Here is a 16,947-nt window from a genome sequence, read left to right on the forward strand (position 1 = left end):
TCTAGCTCATGTGATTCTTCCAGCCCCAAATCCAATTCTTGGTTTTAAAAACTATATCATAATAATTTAGTGACTGGGTCACAATAATGCCTTGTGCAATGTCTATCAAGGAGGCCTTTGTTAGGCAAAGATCATTATTGTAATTGTTAATAGCTCAATTTCTTGGAGCATCTTTACTTCAAGCTCTTAAGCAAAGGGACATGCACAAGTTCAAGGACTGGGAAGGCCCTGAGTCTGCTTCCCAACCTGGAGAAATCAGAGCCAATCACAGACCAAGCGGAAAGAAGCAGTTACCATTAACGCTGACACCAGGACCTTCATGAAAACTTCCAATCCACGTGAGCAGGAGAACCTTGCTTTTGCCCTGACACAGACCTAAAACATGTCTACCCCTGGCCAAAGGGTCTAAATGGTTCTAGCTGCCAAGGGAAAAAATAATCAGCTTTCCATATTTCCACCAAATATTCTCATTCCTACTAAATCTACAACTGATAAGTGGGACACCTAAGGCTTCTAGGATGGCCTGATGTGTGAGTTGTAGCTTGAATTTTATTAATATTCGCAGCTGCCAGCAACCTGCCTCAACTGCCTGGGGTCTGTGCATGATCTCATCCACCCTGACTATACAGCCACATGAATTTATACACCATCTGCCTGGTTTCTAAACTCACTTTTGCTAGTGGTTAAGTGGCACATTTCTGGCTCACTGATAATGGGACCTGGCCTCTGTCAGGAAGGTCTGAATGATCCTGAGAAGAAAGCCTTGCTTTAGGAATGATGTGTATCTTCATGTTGAACCACTTTAGGGAATTATATCCTCCCTAACTGCATGTGCAAGTGACCCTGACTGCATGTGCAAGTGACCCTGACTGCACGTGCAAGTGACACAAGAGTAATGACCTACTTTCCTACTGACTTGTCATCCTCTAGAAGTCTACAATGGTTCATGAAAGAGTTAAGTCTGGTTTTGCCTTTCCTTCCAGGGGGACTGTGGCAGAGACTGCTGGTTACCTCTCAAAATCTGTTTTCTCCTTCCTGAGAGAGAATTGGGGCTCTGGACTGCATAGAATAAAGACAACATTTTGAGCCCCCCAACATTCTGAGCTAGGTGTTGTCCTATGTCCTAAGTCTGGCTAATGGGCTATGCATGGCAGTGATGTATTCAACTCCTGGATGGTACCCTTAAAGGGCTGGAGAGTGCCCTCCCCTCTATGGTTTTCACTCAACAGCTGAAATGCACCTATACTGATGAGACATGTTGGATCATATGATTAAGGACAATACCTCATGGAAGGTGGAGAAGAAACAGAGAAGGAGCCTGGGTCTCTGAAAACTTTGTGGAACAGAGCCACTGTACTAGCTCTGATTTTTTTTTGAGAAGAAATAAACTTCCATTTTTTAAGCCTGGGTCTTCCCCAGTGTACTTTTGGCCCTCTGTCACAGTTTTCTAATTAAGCAAAGGACTCCTATATCGAACAAAGCAATGCAATAGCACCATAAAGAACGAATCACAGGCCCATGGCAACCACCACCACCTTTTTTTTTTTTTTAAAAAGAGGGTGGATTCTTGGGTAGGGACCAGTCCTGGCTCTTGGTCATTTGTGCTCACAGGGACAGCAACACAGAGGGTGCTGGTATAGTTACCGCAGACAATTAATTGCCTCTAACACTACTTGAATAGGAAGCCTATTTCCTTATTAAGAGTGTTTTTTTAATCAAATGCACAAAACAAAGGAGCTGGTTATTTGCAGCGTTTCCATGGTGGCAGTACAACCGCATACAAACAGTACCTGCTTGCCTGCTGGAGAAGGCAAAGACGATGATGTCATCAAAGGTCCAGGTGTAGTCCTGGTGCGGGGGGTAGAACATCAGCTTGTCAGAGGCTTCCTTCCTGAGGTCAATTAGGAACGTGGAGTGGACCATGGGGACCGGAAAGCAGCCCAACCTCTTCCATTCTCTAATCTGAAGATAGTCTGGGGTCCGTTTATAGAAGCCCTGTAAGGAACAAACGGGTGGGTTATGTTCACTGATCTGAGGGCTTCCTCTTTCCCAATCTTCTGTTAGGCTGACTCCTAAGTCATCACCGGTTAAGTACAAGTACCCAAGCAAAGTCACCTTCTCTCTTCTTATCTTGGCCTAAGAATTTCCAACTGAGCTCAGGAAATGCTATTTACACATAAAACAATACTAGAAGTGTCCTGTTACCAGAAATAATTTTGGTTTCAGCATATCTCTTGATTTAATAGTTTCATAAAAGTATACTTTGTGTTGACTAATGATTGAATATGACATGAGTTATCAGAGGTGGTAGAGCAGAGCAGTTAAGAACACATGTTCTGGGATCTAGTTGTCTGAGGTTAAATCACACCTCAGCTACTTACTGTCTGTGGGTATTGGTCAGGTTATTCAACCTTGCTGTGCCTATTTCCTCATCCGTAAAATAGGAATGATGGCGCTATCTACTCCATGGGGTTGTCTGTAACAATTAAGGAAGGTAAAACCTGAAAAGTGCTTAGAGCAGTACCTAGCACCAAGAAAGCATCAGTAAATATTGGCTATTATTAAAATTACTACATTACATTGGCTGATATTTTTAACTAAACATGCAGTACTTAAACATATAAATGGGGTCTTTTTCCAATGCAATTACTTATTCACTATTCTGGTGGAGCTGCCACTGCGCCACACTTTTGGGGGGCTTCCCCTTTTGAAAGTTCCCTCTGGGCAAGCACACAGGACAACCGATGCCCTTACTTTGTGGTTTCTGAACACACTGGTTTGGAGCAACCCAGCTTGTTTTCCCTCCAAACTCAACTGTTCATTCAACAAACATCTACTGAGTGCCTACTGTAATCCAGGCTGTGTTAGATGCTGGGGGCTTAGCAGTAAATTGACAACCCCAGTGTTAGCCCTCATGGGGTGCAGAAACCACTGGAGCTTTATACTCCAGTGGCACCAATTATAACTCGACTATTGCCAAAGCTCAAACCCATTCCAGAGAAGATGAAGATGTGTCTTGACAAAACATACTTAAAAGCATGTGAAGCTTGGAAAGGCATTTCCAAAAACGTTTTAGGCAACGGCAGGCTCATGGAATGAGTGTAAAGTTTCACAGGGCCAGCACTCTGAAGGGCACAATACTCAGTAGTTGCAAAAGTTCTCTCATATTCGTTAATCAGTCACATTCCCTTAGGGTCACATTTTCTGCAGTGGTGTCAGTACCCACACGTTAGGCACTGCACCCTCGTCTCTGACATTTCTTTCAGTGTCTCAACTAGTGTTCTAGCTGAGCTAATGCTCACACTGACCACGTGGTAAGGAAGAAGGATCACAAATTAAGACTTAGAAGATGTGCATCTTAGAGTCATCTTAACCATCTAGCTGATTGATCTTAGGCCCATGCTTAACCTCTTTGAGCCTAAGTTTCTTCTCCTGAAAAAATGGGGTAAAAGCTGATTTGTCTATCTCACAGGGTTGTAGAAGGGATCACATGGGATACGGTCTGTGAAGATACTTTGGAAACTGTAATGCATTATATGAAGTATTATTATTCCTACAATTTTTTATAAGCCTTAAACTTAAGGGTCACTTAACATCCTTCAACTTATCAATATTCTTCCAAGGGACAAAGGGAAAACTGGTTCTTTAGAGGACTGCCTAAGAGCACATGTCAAATACAAAGTTCTAGACTACTTAGGACAATATTCTCAGAATGAGAAGCTTGGAAAATTCATGATGATAATGAATCACTGAATATCCTGGGGGCAGGGAGGAAGGAAGCAGAGAAGGAAAGAAAGAGAGAAAGAGACTTAATATGCTTCCTGCAGACAGGCAGAGGCAATAGATGTGTCATTTTTTCCACATAAACTGAATGTTGTTGGTAATGATTCTGGTTCACTGACCAGATAAAACTGAGGTCATTTTATTTTGGATGTGTTTAAAGGCTCTGGAAACCAAGGCCTGCCTCAAGCTTATGAAGTCATCGGCTGTTTCTGTTCCTGCCCTAGCAGAAGCCTCACTGGGGATGATAGAGAGCCAGAAACAGAAATAAATTAGAATTGTCTCTAAATTGCTTAGATTTTACTTTTACTGTGCAAAGTAAGTGAGCTTTTAATATTAAAGCAAATAAGACAACAGAAACTGGGAGGTTGCAGTTACTAGGATAATCCACTCTTGATGCTGATGTCAATGTACAACTCATTAAAAACACCCCAGAGTGATTCTGCCATGTGAAGCACTGCAGATTATTAACTGAGAGTGTATGAACTTAAATTTAATATAACAGCTTCTCCCCAAGGAACTGATTGGCTTTTATAAATATGAACTTAATCTGTCCCTAAAAGAGATGTGGATAACCTGCATTCAAAATCTCTTGGAGCTACGGGAGATAACTGTGACGAAAGAGTACCGTCTCATTCAGTAGTGTGCTAGAGCCAGGAAGTTTGCAAGTCAGTTGACACATTGGTAGCTTAAAATCTGTAAAAACAAAAATCACGTTAATCCCCACCATTGTAAATAAACCACAGACAGCAAGCTTTGCATATTTTTAATAATTATATCATCAAGTGACTGTACTGCAATTTACTTAACCTTTCCCTCAGCTTAAACAACATTTGCATGGTGGAAGTCCTTACACCATGAAAACTGGTAAATGCTACCAATCAAGGGTTTTCCCCCACAGAGAGTCAGTCATTATATATTTATCAGCACACCACTGGCCTCATTCTTCAGAAAGAGGGACTGAAAATTTAGCTCTCTGAGCATGAGAACACACTTAACATATAATTTTTCCCTTAGAGAATCTTTATCCTACATTGATATGTACTACATTGATCAGTTTATCTCTCTAATTTATTAACTAAAGAATAAAAAATATAATCATCCGTAAACATTCACTGCAACAGATCTCTAGACTTCAAAGATTTTACAATGGAAAAGAGAGATGATGGAAATGTAAAATTTTGTTTTTAACTCAAATTTTGTAAAAACATCTACCATGGCAGTTCTAATTATTAGATCTCTTTGGAAATATTTTGGCAACATATCAAAGGTCATTAAAATATTTAATACTCTTTGACTCACTAATTCCAGCTCTCAGAAGCTGTCCCAAGGAAATAATATTAAATATGGAAATTTTTATATTAATTATGATGGTCATTATAATAGTTAAAAGTTGCAAATAACTTAAATGTTTTTAAACTAAGAGAAAGGTTAAGTAAATTGCATTATAGCCACTTGATGATAATAGTTAAAAACATGCAAGCTGTTATCTATGATGTTAGAATGGTAGGGATTAAAATGATTCTTTAAAAAACGTTTTTCTCTTTTCAGTTTTTTATAGTGTTCTTATGTTAGGTTTTTTTGGGTTTTTTTAAAATTTATTTATTTATTTATTTATTTTTAGCTGTGTTGGGTCTTCGTTTCTGCGCGAGGGCTTTCACTAGTTGTGGCGAGCGGGGGCCACTCTTCATTGCGGTGCACGGGCCTCTCACTATCGCGGCCTCTCTTGTTGCGGAGCTCAGGCTCCAGACGCGCAGGCTCAGTAGCTGTGGCTCACAGGCCCAGCTGCTCCTCGGCATGTGGGATCTTCCCGGACCAGGGCTCGAACCCGTGTCCCCTGCATTGGCAGGCAGATTCTCAACCACTGTGCCACCAGGGAAGCCCCTCTTATGTTAGTTTTGACGAGCAAAAAAAAATATTTATTTTTTTGAAAATCTCTGAATCAGGGAGAAATAAAAAGTACAAATTTCAGCAAGCTATAGTGGTTAATTTAAAGCTTCTAATGCTAAGCTCATTAGAATAATTTCTTCATAATTCATCAATACAGAAGAACTCATGGGGTTGTGGCATTGGACCTGGATTTACCTCCTTTCCTAAAAATGCTTGCTCCAATAACACAATGACAGGCATGTTTCAAGGGAGAAAATCAGAAGAAGATTGATGGGGCTACTGTTGACAGTGGTTGCCTTGTTAAAACTCATAACCTTAATTCATTAACCAAAAGACTTGCCTGAGGTGTGATTCCGCACCAGAAATTAGAGTACAGGCCCCGAGACTCCAGCATGGGGGCCACAACGGTTTTGTTTTCTGCAATCAGTAGATTGAGGGTCTGTGGATTAGTCAGGAAGTTGTCAACATCTATGAACTAGGAAAAGAAAAGGATAACATCGCATGAAAAGGTACTTTTCAGTAACGGGTACAAGAGTAACCCAACACTTGCCAAAGGATCATGGAAACTTGCTCATGACATATGGAACCAGCTACATGTTATCCGTGTTTTCCTTATGGAAACCGCTTGCAGCTGGATGGCTTTCATTCAGGCAAAATACATTTAGTCTAACTTCCACATGTTTAGCTCTGCATAAGGCACCAAGCAATGAATTGGTATTATCATTGGGCACATACTCAACGAGGACCCAACCTACACCTTGGTTAGTGGTTTAAGTATAAGCTATTAGTGGCTCTCAAGCCCTTAAATAAGGACTTATTCACACTTACTGAGTGCTCACTCTAGGTACAAATGAACACACCTATTCAGGTTGTCTATAGTAAAGCCAAAATGGCCCCAAACCAATCCATAAATGCTATCTTAATGTTACAATTAGAATTTTTGTTTAAAGTACATTATATCAACCCATGCTAACCAATGAAGCTATTTCCCATTCTTACCAGAAATCCATGTTAACACTGATTCATTTACAGGGACAGTATAACAACAGTTTCTATCATATAAAATAATCACACTGAACTGTACACTTAAAAAAATTAACATGGTAGATTTTATGTTATGTCTATCTCCCCCTGCAACACACAAAGTAAATAATCAGAAGCTTTCACTCTTTGATAGTCAATCTCTTTACCAAAAATTTTGTGGTTCAGCACTTGTACACTTCAATGACATTTAAACAGCTATACAACGTTAAATATCAGCACAATTTGAAACTTCTATGAAATTATTTGTATTGAAAGTATGTGTGTGACAAACTATTGGGCTGATTTTTGTGGTGGTTGAGAGGCTGAGGATGGACATAGGTCAAAAGTATTCCCTTTAGGAATCAGAGTCTAGTGACCGAGAACAGACGTCCATAAGTTTAATGAAACAACACTGGCTTTGCTTTATTGGCGTTATTTGTAGTGTTGTACTGGAAAATGTTTTCCAAAAGAATTAAATGGATTTTGGGGGCCACAGAGGAAGAACTTTGTTCCCATAAATTTTGGGGGAGAAAAACCTCTGTCAATTTTCCAAAGGGAATAGGGGCTGCAGCTCCTTGGTGATTAGGGAGCTGACCTTTCCAACTGAGACAGGTTCCTGGAGGATAAAGATAACATTGATTCTTAATTGTCAAGTCCAGCATTTTTCTGGACCACTCTTGAAGTTCTGAGGGAATTAATGGAACCTATGCATGGACAGAAATTCTCCAGGAGAGTACAGCATGATTAGGAGCAACCAGGAAGCCAAGCAAGAGATACCATTCCCCAGACACTCGGGAGCAAAAGGGAATAATAGCATTTCAGAGCTGTTAATTTGAATCTCTTTTTACATAATTAATTTCTCATATCCCCAAAACTCTTCTAAAAAGTCAAGACCTTTTATATTGCTTTACCCATAGCATTCCCTATGAACTAAAAAGTATTAGAGTTTCTTATGCCTACTACAATAAAGAGATTGAATAATTCAGGAGCTTATTTGCTTACTCACTAAAAATGCGAGGAATGAGTCTGAGATGAATTCCAGGTATCCCGATATTAAGTTCTCCAGATTTTTTCTTGTGCCTTTATTAAAACGTTGAGGAGGAGATGTCTAAAAAAGGGTTGTTTTGATTGTTCCCACAGTCCTAGATTATCAACAATTGATTTGGAAACATTCTAGATAACAGTTGTCAAGAAATTAAACGTCTGTTTTTACCAGAATGTAGTCTGACCATTTTTCCCTCGCAGTTCGAAGGGCTGCCTGTCGTAGTTTCATCACATGGGCAAAACGGGAGCCAGGCCAGTGCTTTGGTCCAATTTCATCAGGATAAGACCTATAGTAATGATAACAATAATATTAATAATAATAATAGCTAATAATTATTGAGTGTCTATATATTCCAGGCACTACGTACTAATTCATTTAATCTTCCAGTAGTAACCCTAGGAAGTCGATACTATTACGGTTATCATTATCCCATTATTACCGATAGGAAACTGGAGCAAGGAGAGATTAAGTAATTTGCTGCTTCCCATACACATGACTCTTTATATGAAATATTTCAGTGGGTTCTCATTAGAACTCACTGAGTCCTTGTGATGTGAGTGCTACCACTATCCCCATTTCACAGCTGAGGAAATCGGTTAGAGTGGTTAAGTCATTTGCTTAACATTATGCAGTTAATAAGGGGTACAGTCAGAATTTGAATCCAGGCATAACCCCAAAGCTCATGTTCCTAGACACAGTCTTATACATTTAGCCATCAAATAAATTTGGAAATGTTACAGCATCAAAATATGAGTTTCCCAGGAAAAATAAAGGTTTACCTTACGTGGTCAAGTCTCAGTAAACGATTCCACAGAGTCTAACACGTTGATCTGCCCCAGATGGAGTTAGATCATGGAGCAGATACGTAATGCTGGGCTCTCTATCAACATCCACAAAGCAGCCAGGCCAGGACTCGTCCACGGCCATGGAGGCAGGTGGGTTAGCACACCCTCAAGAACCTTTCTGAAAGCTCCCAACTGGTATGGTCATTGATAAAGTCGCAGTGGCCCCAAACTGGCCACCACTTCAAGTTCTTAATGCTGCACTGGCAGTACATTTCCCTCAGTGAATGAGAAACCGCAAAAACAATGAGACCGTAACCATACAAATAAGATTAATAAAATTATTTTTGCACAGGAAGTCTCTGGAATGTCTTCCTCAATTATTGTTTCTACAAAAATCAGTGGAATTTCTGTTTTTCTGAATATGTTGCCCCCAAAAATGCCTTCTCTGGTATTTCTCACACTGACCTTGGCATATAATATATTTAGTCAGAATCTGGCAATGGAGAAAATTACCAGGATGCAAGAGAGGTACATAGAGTCTTTCTGGGCTATTCTAATTAGGCCAAATTCCATTATAAGGAACTCCAAAAGATTGTTCAAAATTTTTTAGAGTGTTCAAATTTGGTTGTTAAATTTTGCTCCATATACGGACCATATACAGAGATTTGAGATATATATGTAGATACGTACATACATACACATAATAAAAATATTATATAAAGAGAGACTAGAAGAACAAAAATTTGTTCTGGAATAGCACTCCTTATTATGATAATACATATTTGGCTCCCAATAAATGACTTACCCTGGGCAAAATTTCAGCAGCTCAATTCATCCTATTTTTACAATTTCTTAAGCTAGAATTGTAGTAGCCTTGGGAACATTTAGAGTAGTAAGTTTAAATATATTTATTCATGTTCTCATTTACTTATTTGTTCATCCAACAAGTATAAATTTAGTGCCCGCCAAGAACATAGCACTGAGTGAAATATAAAGTATTTGTACATTTTAGCCCCTGCCAAAGACATAAAAAAATACTTAGAAAAAAAATGCATGAATCAGATAGTTAATGTTAGTTAAGTTTATTGTTGTGTCAAACAAGAAGATATAGGAAATAAGCAATACAAGTGTTGAGAGAAGGTACATCTTTGTAACTGGAATGATTAGCAACAGCTTTTGGTAGCAGTTAACCAGTAGCAACATCCAGATGAAGCAGTTTTCTTTTAGGAAATATTGGTGTATATGTATGGATGCTAAATTTATGAAATCTTTTAAAAATATAAATCAGGTATTTGAACTTCATTCTGTAGGTACTAGACAGTCACTGAAGTCTTTTTAATAGAGAAATGACAGCACATCGCTAATATTTTAGGTAGACTAATTTGACAGTGTGGTATAGAGGATGATTTGAAGATGGAAGCTACTAAGAAATTGCTATGGTAAAGACTGGAAATAACGTAAATGTCCATCAGTAGGAGGTTGATTAAACAATTATGGTACATCCACACAATGATACTCTGCAGTCATAAAAATAACGGAAGACACTCCTTAACTATTGCTTTGGAATGATTACCAAGATACGATGAGTGAAAAAGCAAGGTGTATGTAAGAAGCATACAAACTTTTCACTATGCTCCCTCAAGGATAAAAGGGTTATCCTCAAAGTATGAATAAATAATATCAATATTTTAAAATATATGCTGCTGTGGTAATTTACTTGAGAACTAATGAGAACCTGAACTTGGCTGGTAGCTGCCGGAGTAAAGAGGAAGAGAGACATGAAGATTTGTCAAAGGAAGAAATGGCAGGTCTTTGTAACTTACTAGACACAGAGATGAAAGACAAGGGAAAGTCACATGTGCCCCCAAGATTGGACGCCTAAAATGGCTGGAAGACTGGTTAAGGGGGGAAGGGTGAATAATGAGTTCACAAAATATTCTCTTGCTACTCACTCAGGTTCATCCATAGGCCTCCATTCCACATAGTGATAGGCTCTCTGGACATTTTTCAACCACTCCCTGAGTATTTCTGTTGTATTATCCACATTGTGATCAGTGGCTGCCCTGCATGAAAGAAAGCACAGCACAGTTCCGTTATTATGTCATCCAAAGAAAGAGGGGGAAAACCAAAAGACCCCAGATTAACTGAAAGGAGAATGGCCAGTTCTAGACATTGTGTGTATGAAAATGACTCCCTCATGGTCCAAAGTAGACAATGAATTTCTGAAGTGAGAGATGTTGCTTTAAACCATCTCTGTGTCATTAGATCCTTAAGCAGGACTTGGCCAATAGTAGAATCAATAAGTGGTTGTACTAAAATAGTATATACATAAAATGAATTAAAGTAGAGTTAGGTAACTAATATTCTTGGAAAGTTTCTTGTTTGTTTTAATTTTTAGTTATCCAAGATGTAAACTCTGCCTTTTAACTTATATAACAACCCTTAATTTAAGCAATTATTCAGAGTTGCATTTTCATTTCAAGTCCAACAAAAATTTTAGCCAGTGCTGCTTTAATCGTGTGCACTAGAGGGGAAAGTCACAAGAACAGTTCCCAGTATAAAATTCAAAATCCAAGGTATCTTCACCTATCTATTTTGGATTAACTCTACCATCACTTATACAAAATAGAGTACCTTCAAAAGTCTTCAAACAATGTACACAAAACTTGTTTCTGTTCTACCTTGAAAGTTTAATAAACTGATCCACTTCAAAAGGAGCTTAACTCACTTATTAAAACAAAAGTATTTTCAAATTTTATCACAAAGCAAACGCATGCTGAGTATAAGATATACATCTAAAACAAAGTTATTCAGAACACCTAAAAATGAACCGATATTCCATCAATTGGAAAAGAAAGAAGGAAAGCAGGGGTTGTAAACTTGACATCAAATAACGTAAAATTCAGGCCAAAAAATATTAAACATGACAAAGCAAAATTGTAATTCTACTAATAATGCTAAAGGATATAATTCACATCAAAGATATAATAAATGTGAATATCCATGTACCTTCATATAGCACAGGGGTTGGCAAACTTTTCTTTAAGAACCAGATAGTGGCTATTTTAGGCTTGCAGGCCATACACTCTCTATTGCAACTACTTAACTCTGTCATTGTAGCAGTAAAGCAGTCATACACAATACATGAATGAATGAGCACTGCTGTACTCCAATAAAGCTTTATTTACAAAATTAGGCAACTAGTCTGCAAGCTGTAGTTTGTCAACCCCTGATAAAGCAGAAAGTATAGAAACTGCAAGGAAAAACAAGCACCAATAATAAGAGATGTTAATATACCATTTTCAGTAGAAGAAAGTTCAAATGGGAAAAAAGTAAATATATAGAGGATCTACAGAACACAATAATAGGGTTATACTTTTTTCTCAAGTGCACATGGAACATTCACAAAAACTGACCAACAATTACATTATGAAGAAAGCCTCTATAAATTGGAATAATATAAACAGCATTCTCTGATCACAGTGTCATAAAACTAGAAGTTAGTAATAAAATAAAACCCCCAAAATTCCATTAAAAACTCTCTATTAAACAACTATTGAGTGAAAAAAGAGCTACAAATCAACTTTATAACTTCTAAATATAAATAATGAAAACACTAGATATCAGAACCAGGGGATACAATTAAAGCAGTGGTCAGAGAAAAATTCAGTTTTTTTATCCTTAAATCAATAAAAATAAATGAGTTGAACTCCTACTCAAGAAGCTAGAAAAAGAGCAACAATACAAACAAGCATAAAGAAATAAAGACAGTCATGACGTAGAAAACAGAAAAAGAGCAGAACTAATAAACAAAAGAAATGTTATTTTTTTTTAGAACAAAATCAACAAAAGACAATCACTAGTTCATCTAACCAAGACAACACAAAAATTAAAAATAAGAATTTGACAAAGATGAGGGGAATATGACTGATATGGAAGGAATTTTTTAAAAATATCATAAGTGGTCACTTTGTGCAACTCAATGAAAAATAAGTTTAAAAACTAGATATAATAGAAGATTTCCTAGCAAGATGCATGTTAGCAAAATTGACTCCATTAGAGAGACAAAACTTAAACAGAACAATTTTCTTAGAAGAAATAAAGAGAAAAACGAAAACACTGGCCCAGGTGGTTTCATAGAGGAAGTCTACCAGATATCTTAATAGATTAGATATTTCCAATGTTATGTAGCTTGTTCTCCAGAGCATAAGAAAAAAAAAAATGGGGAATTCCCTGGCAGTCCAGTGATTAGGGCTCGGCGCTTTCACTGCCGAGGGGCCTGGGTTCAATCCCTGGTTGGGGAACTAAGATCCCATAAGCCGCATGGCCAAAAAAAAAAAAAAAAATCCAAGTCCTTTTAATAATGCAAGTACAATATTGATATCTAAATCTGATAAAGATACACACACACAACTACAGGTCAATACTTTTCAATGAATATGCTGCAAAAATCCTAAAGTATTAGCAAAGAGAATCCAATATCCTATTAAGAAAATATATATCATAGCCTAAGATTGTTCAATATAAAGGAAATTCATTAATATAATTCACTATATTAATAGACCTGAAGAAAAATCATATGATTATCTCTGTAAATGCTAAACAGGTCTTTAACAAAATTCAACACCTATTCTTGTTTTTTTAAAACCACACTGAATAAAATTAAAATAGGAAGGGAGGGAGGAAGGGAGGGAGGGAGGGAGGGAGGGCGGGCAAACAGGAAAGAAAGAGTCATAGGAAGATAGAGGTGTCTGAGACTCATAAAAGGCAGTAAAAAAGGCTTATACTTTACTGGCAATTCAGCAGTTCCTCCTGGGAGGGAAGGCTATTGGCATTATCAGCAGCAGTGGTTCCCTGAGAGCATGGCCTTGATAAGAGCAAATGAAGAGATGTGAACAGTGGTCATGTCCTCCATTTATGTCAATTTCAGTAAATAGGATTTTGTTAAACCCAATCTATAATGGTTTTTGTTTTTCCTACTTGAGCTTTTGGTGGTCACTGCTGCTCCAAAAGTAACAAATGAAATCTTTAAGAGAGAGAATATTTAGGAATGTTCAAGAGAAAAAACATTGTTAAGCAAAGCATGGTGAAACTCCATGTTACATAGGGAATAAATTTCTATAAAACACGAAGTAACGTGAAGGTATGCACTTAAGTCACAAGGTATAGAAAAATGAAGGATAGAGGTCTATGACTAATATCTGAAAATCTTATTTCATAAGATGGATATTTGAACGAAAACTATCCTTCTTTAAAACATTATTCAAAAAATAGAGGATCAAGAGGTGATGCCGATGGCTACTTCATCTACTTTCAAGTCTTTTCTGGAAATCAGATTAGAATCAGCTCCTTTCTTCAAAACAAGGTCTAGGAGGGAGAGAGACCCACAGGCCCACCCGGACATTCCATCATCTGGAGGGAAGAGAGGTGACGTGTGTAGCTGACGGTATTGGGGGATACCAGGTAAGTATGTTGGGACAGAGATGGGGGAGTACAAGGAGGTGGGAAAGTGGGTCAGGAAGCAATGTGGGAGAGAGACACGGGCTCCATCCAGTTTGCAACTGTGCCGAGAAGTGTAGCATGTCAGCAAAAATCACATCCACTCTCACACAGTGCCACAAGCCACCAATGTCCAGCGTGATGTCCAGCATCATAGCCAGGAAGGGCACTAGAATTGTCAAACCACTCATCTCACAGTATGAAGCATGTGTAGAGCAATTCCTGAAACTGGGAATCCACTCCAATGCACATTATTCTTCACGCAAAGTACTATGAGTAAGAGTATGTTAAAACAAAAAAATCTTGACGATAGTGTTAGCCAAAAGTTTTAGGAATTCTAAATTATTCCCAAATTACTTATAAATAGTGTAGGAGAATTTAGATAGCATCTACTTCTTTCCTTGACTGTTGTTTCTTCATTACACAGGATTTATATTCTCTTTGTCCTCCATACATGATGATGCATTTCCTCCTAATCATTTTAACAAAGTTAAATTTAACAAAAGACTCATTGTATGAAATTTACTTTCCTGGAGTACAGACTAAACAACTCCAAACTCTGCCTAAGTATCCACTACTGACAAACATCCAGAGAAATTAGCTGCAAAGATAGATGTCTCTAATTAAAAGTAGAGGCAGAGATTTTAAATACTGTCCTGATGGAGTTAAAAAATTTCCTGTACAGTTACTTCCCCAAATTGTTAAGATTCTCTTTGTTCTCAGGCTTCTGAGGAAATGAGCAAATCCTCCAGCTGTGGTCACAGGTTCATCCACTCTGGTCTTAGATGCGCAGGGCCAGTCTCCTGCACTGTCCCAGAGAACACCAGCCCACTGAGGAAGGCTTACGTTCCCCCCTCAAGACCAACAGCCCTGCCTCTCCACTCCCCTGGCGAAGGCAAATAAACAGAAATCCAGGCAGATACTTCTAACTGCTGCCTTTTAATCTGTCTGATGAAAGTGTGTTTCCGTTTGAATACATAATCATGAAAACATGCAGGCGCTGGTCTCTTCAGAGGGTTGGCGAGAGAGAGATAGTAAAGGCCCAGATGCAAGCTCCCTGGAGGAAACATGAGGCTTTAGTTAAAGGTTCTATTTTCAGAGTCCTGTAGAAAATGTAACAGTGCAGTGCCTGACCTGCTGTGAGGCTCCACAAGCAACAGGACACAAAGACATTATACTATACATAGAGAACCCTAAAGATGCCACCAGAAAACTACTAGAGCAAATCAGTGAATTTGGTAAAGTAGCAGGATACAAAATTAATGCACAGAAATCTCTTGCATTCCTATACATTAATGATGAAAAATCTGAAAGAGAAATTAAGGAAACACCCCCATTTACCATTGCAACAAAAAGAATAAAATACCTAGGAATAAACCTACCTAAGGAGACAAAAGACCTGTATGCACAAAACTATATGACAAACAGATGGAGAGATATACCATGTTCTTGGATTGGAAGAATCAACACTGTGAAAATGACTATACTACCCAAAGCAATCTACAGATTCAATGCAATCCCTATCAAACTACCAATAGCATTTTTCACAGAACTTGAACAAAAAATTTCACAATTTGTATGGAAACACAAAAGACCCCAAATAGTCAAAGCAACCTTGAGAAAGAAAAACGGAGCTGGAGGAATCAGGCTCCCTGACTTCAGACTACACTACAAAGCTACAGTAATCAAGACAGTATGGTACTGGCACAAAAACAGAAATATAGATCAATGAAACAGGATAGAAAGCCCAGAGATAAACCCACGCACATGTGGTCACCTTATTTTTGATAAAGGAGGCAAGAATATACAATGGAGAAAAGACAGCCTCTTCAATAAGTGGTGCTGGGAAAACTGGACAGCTACATGTAAAAGAATGAAATTAGAATACTCCCTAACACCATACACAAAAATAAACTCGAAATGGATTAAAGACTTAAATGTAAGGCCAGACACTATAAAACTCTTAGAGGAAAACATAGGCAGAACACTCTATGACATAAATCACAGCAAGATCCTTTTTGACCCACTTCCTAGAGAAATGGAAATAAAAACAAAAATAAACAAATGGGACCTAATGAAACTTAAAAGCTTTTGCACAGCAAAGGAAACCATAAACAAGATGAAAAGACAACCCTCAGAATGGGAGAATATATTTGCAAACGAAGCAACTGACAAAGGATTAATCTCCAAAATATACAAGCAGCTCATGCAGCTCAATACCAAAAAAACAAACAATCCAATCCAAAAATGGGCAGAAGACCTAAACAGACATTTCTCCAAAGAAGATATACAGATTGCCAACAAACACATGAAAGGATGCTCAACATCACTAATCATTAGAGAAATGCAAATCAAAACTACAATGAGGTATCACCTCACACCGATCAGAATGGCCATCATCAAAAAATCTACAAACAATAAATGCTGGAGAGGGTGTGGAGAAAAGGGAACCCTCTTGCACTGCTGGTTGGAATGTAAATTAATACCGCCACTATGGAGAGCAGTATGGAGGTTCCTTAAAAAACTAAAAATAGGGCTTCCCTGGTGGCGCAGTGGTTGAGAATCTGCCTGCTAATGCAGGAGACACGGGTTCGAGCCCTGGTCTGGGAGGATCCCACATGCCGCGGAGCGGCTGGGCCCGTGAGCCACAGCTGCTGAGCCTGCGCGTCTGGAGCCTGTGCCCCGCAGCGGGAGGGGCCGCGATAGTGAAAGGCCCGCGCACCGCGATGAAGAGCGGTCCCTGCACCGCGATGAAGAGTGGCCCCCGCTTGCCGCAACTAGAGAAAGCCCTCGCACGAACCGAAGACCCAGCACAGCCAAAAATAAATAAATAAATAAATAAATAAATAAAAAATTAAAAAAAAAAAAAAAAAAAAAAAAAAAAAACTAAAAATAGAACTACCATACGACCCAGCAATCCCACTA

At 38.4% G+C, this 16,947-nt stretch overlaps 1 protein-coding gene across 2 annotated transcripts in view; it reads right to left on the bottom strand.

Annotated features, from left to right (window-relative positions):
• The window catches only part of COLGALT2 (collagen beta(1-O)galactosyltransferase 2), a 138,419-nt gene that overhangs the window by 60,049 nt on the left and 61,423 nt on the right, over window positions 1–16,947 (bottom strand). For both annotated transcript variants that reach the window (XR_450404.2, XM_007175213.2), the window contains exons 2-5: window positions 10,476–10,586; window positions 7,907–8,024; window positions 6,011–6,145; window positions 1,791–1,995 (exon numbers count right to left, since the gene is read on the bottom strand). Coding sequence is in view for 1 of the 2 variants with exons in the window: in XM_007175213.2 (XP_007175275.1) it covers window positions 1,791–1,995; window positions 6,011–6,145; window positions 7,907–8,024; window positions 10,476–10,586 (569 nt within the window). In the remaining variant the exon portion in view is untranslated. The remainder of the gene's footprint in view (window positions 1–1,790; window positions 1,996–6,010; window positions 6,146–7,906; window positions 8,025–10,475; window positions 10,587–16,947) is intronic.

This window comes from Balaenoptera acutorostrata, chromosome 1 (genome assembly GCF_949987535.1).
Source record: "Balaenoptera acutorostrata chromosome 1, mBalAcu1.1, whole genome shotgun sequence".
Taxonomy (NCBI): Eukaryota; Metazoa; Chordata; class Mammalia; order Artiodactyla; family Balaenopteridae; genus Balaenoptera; species Balaenoptera acutorostrata.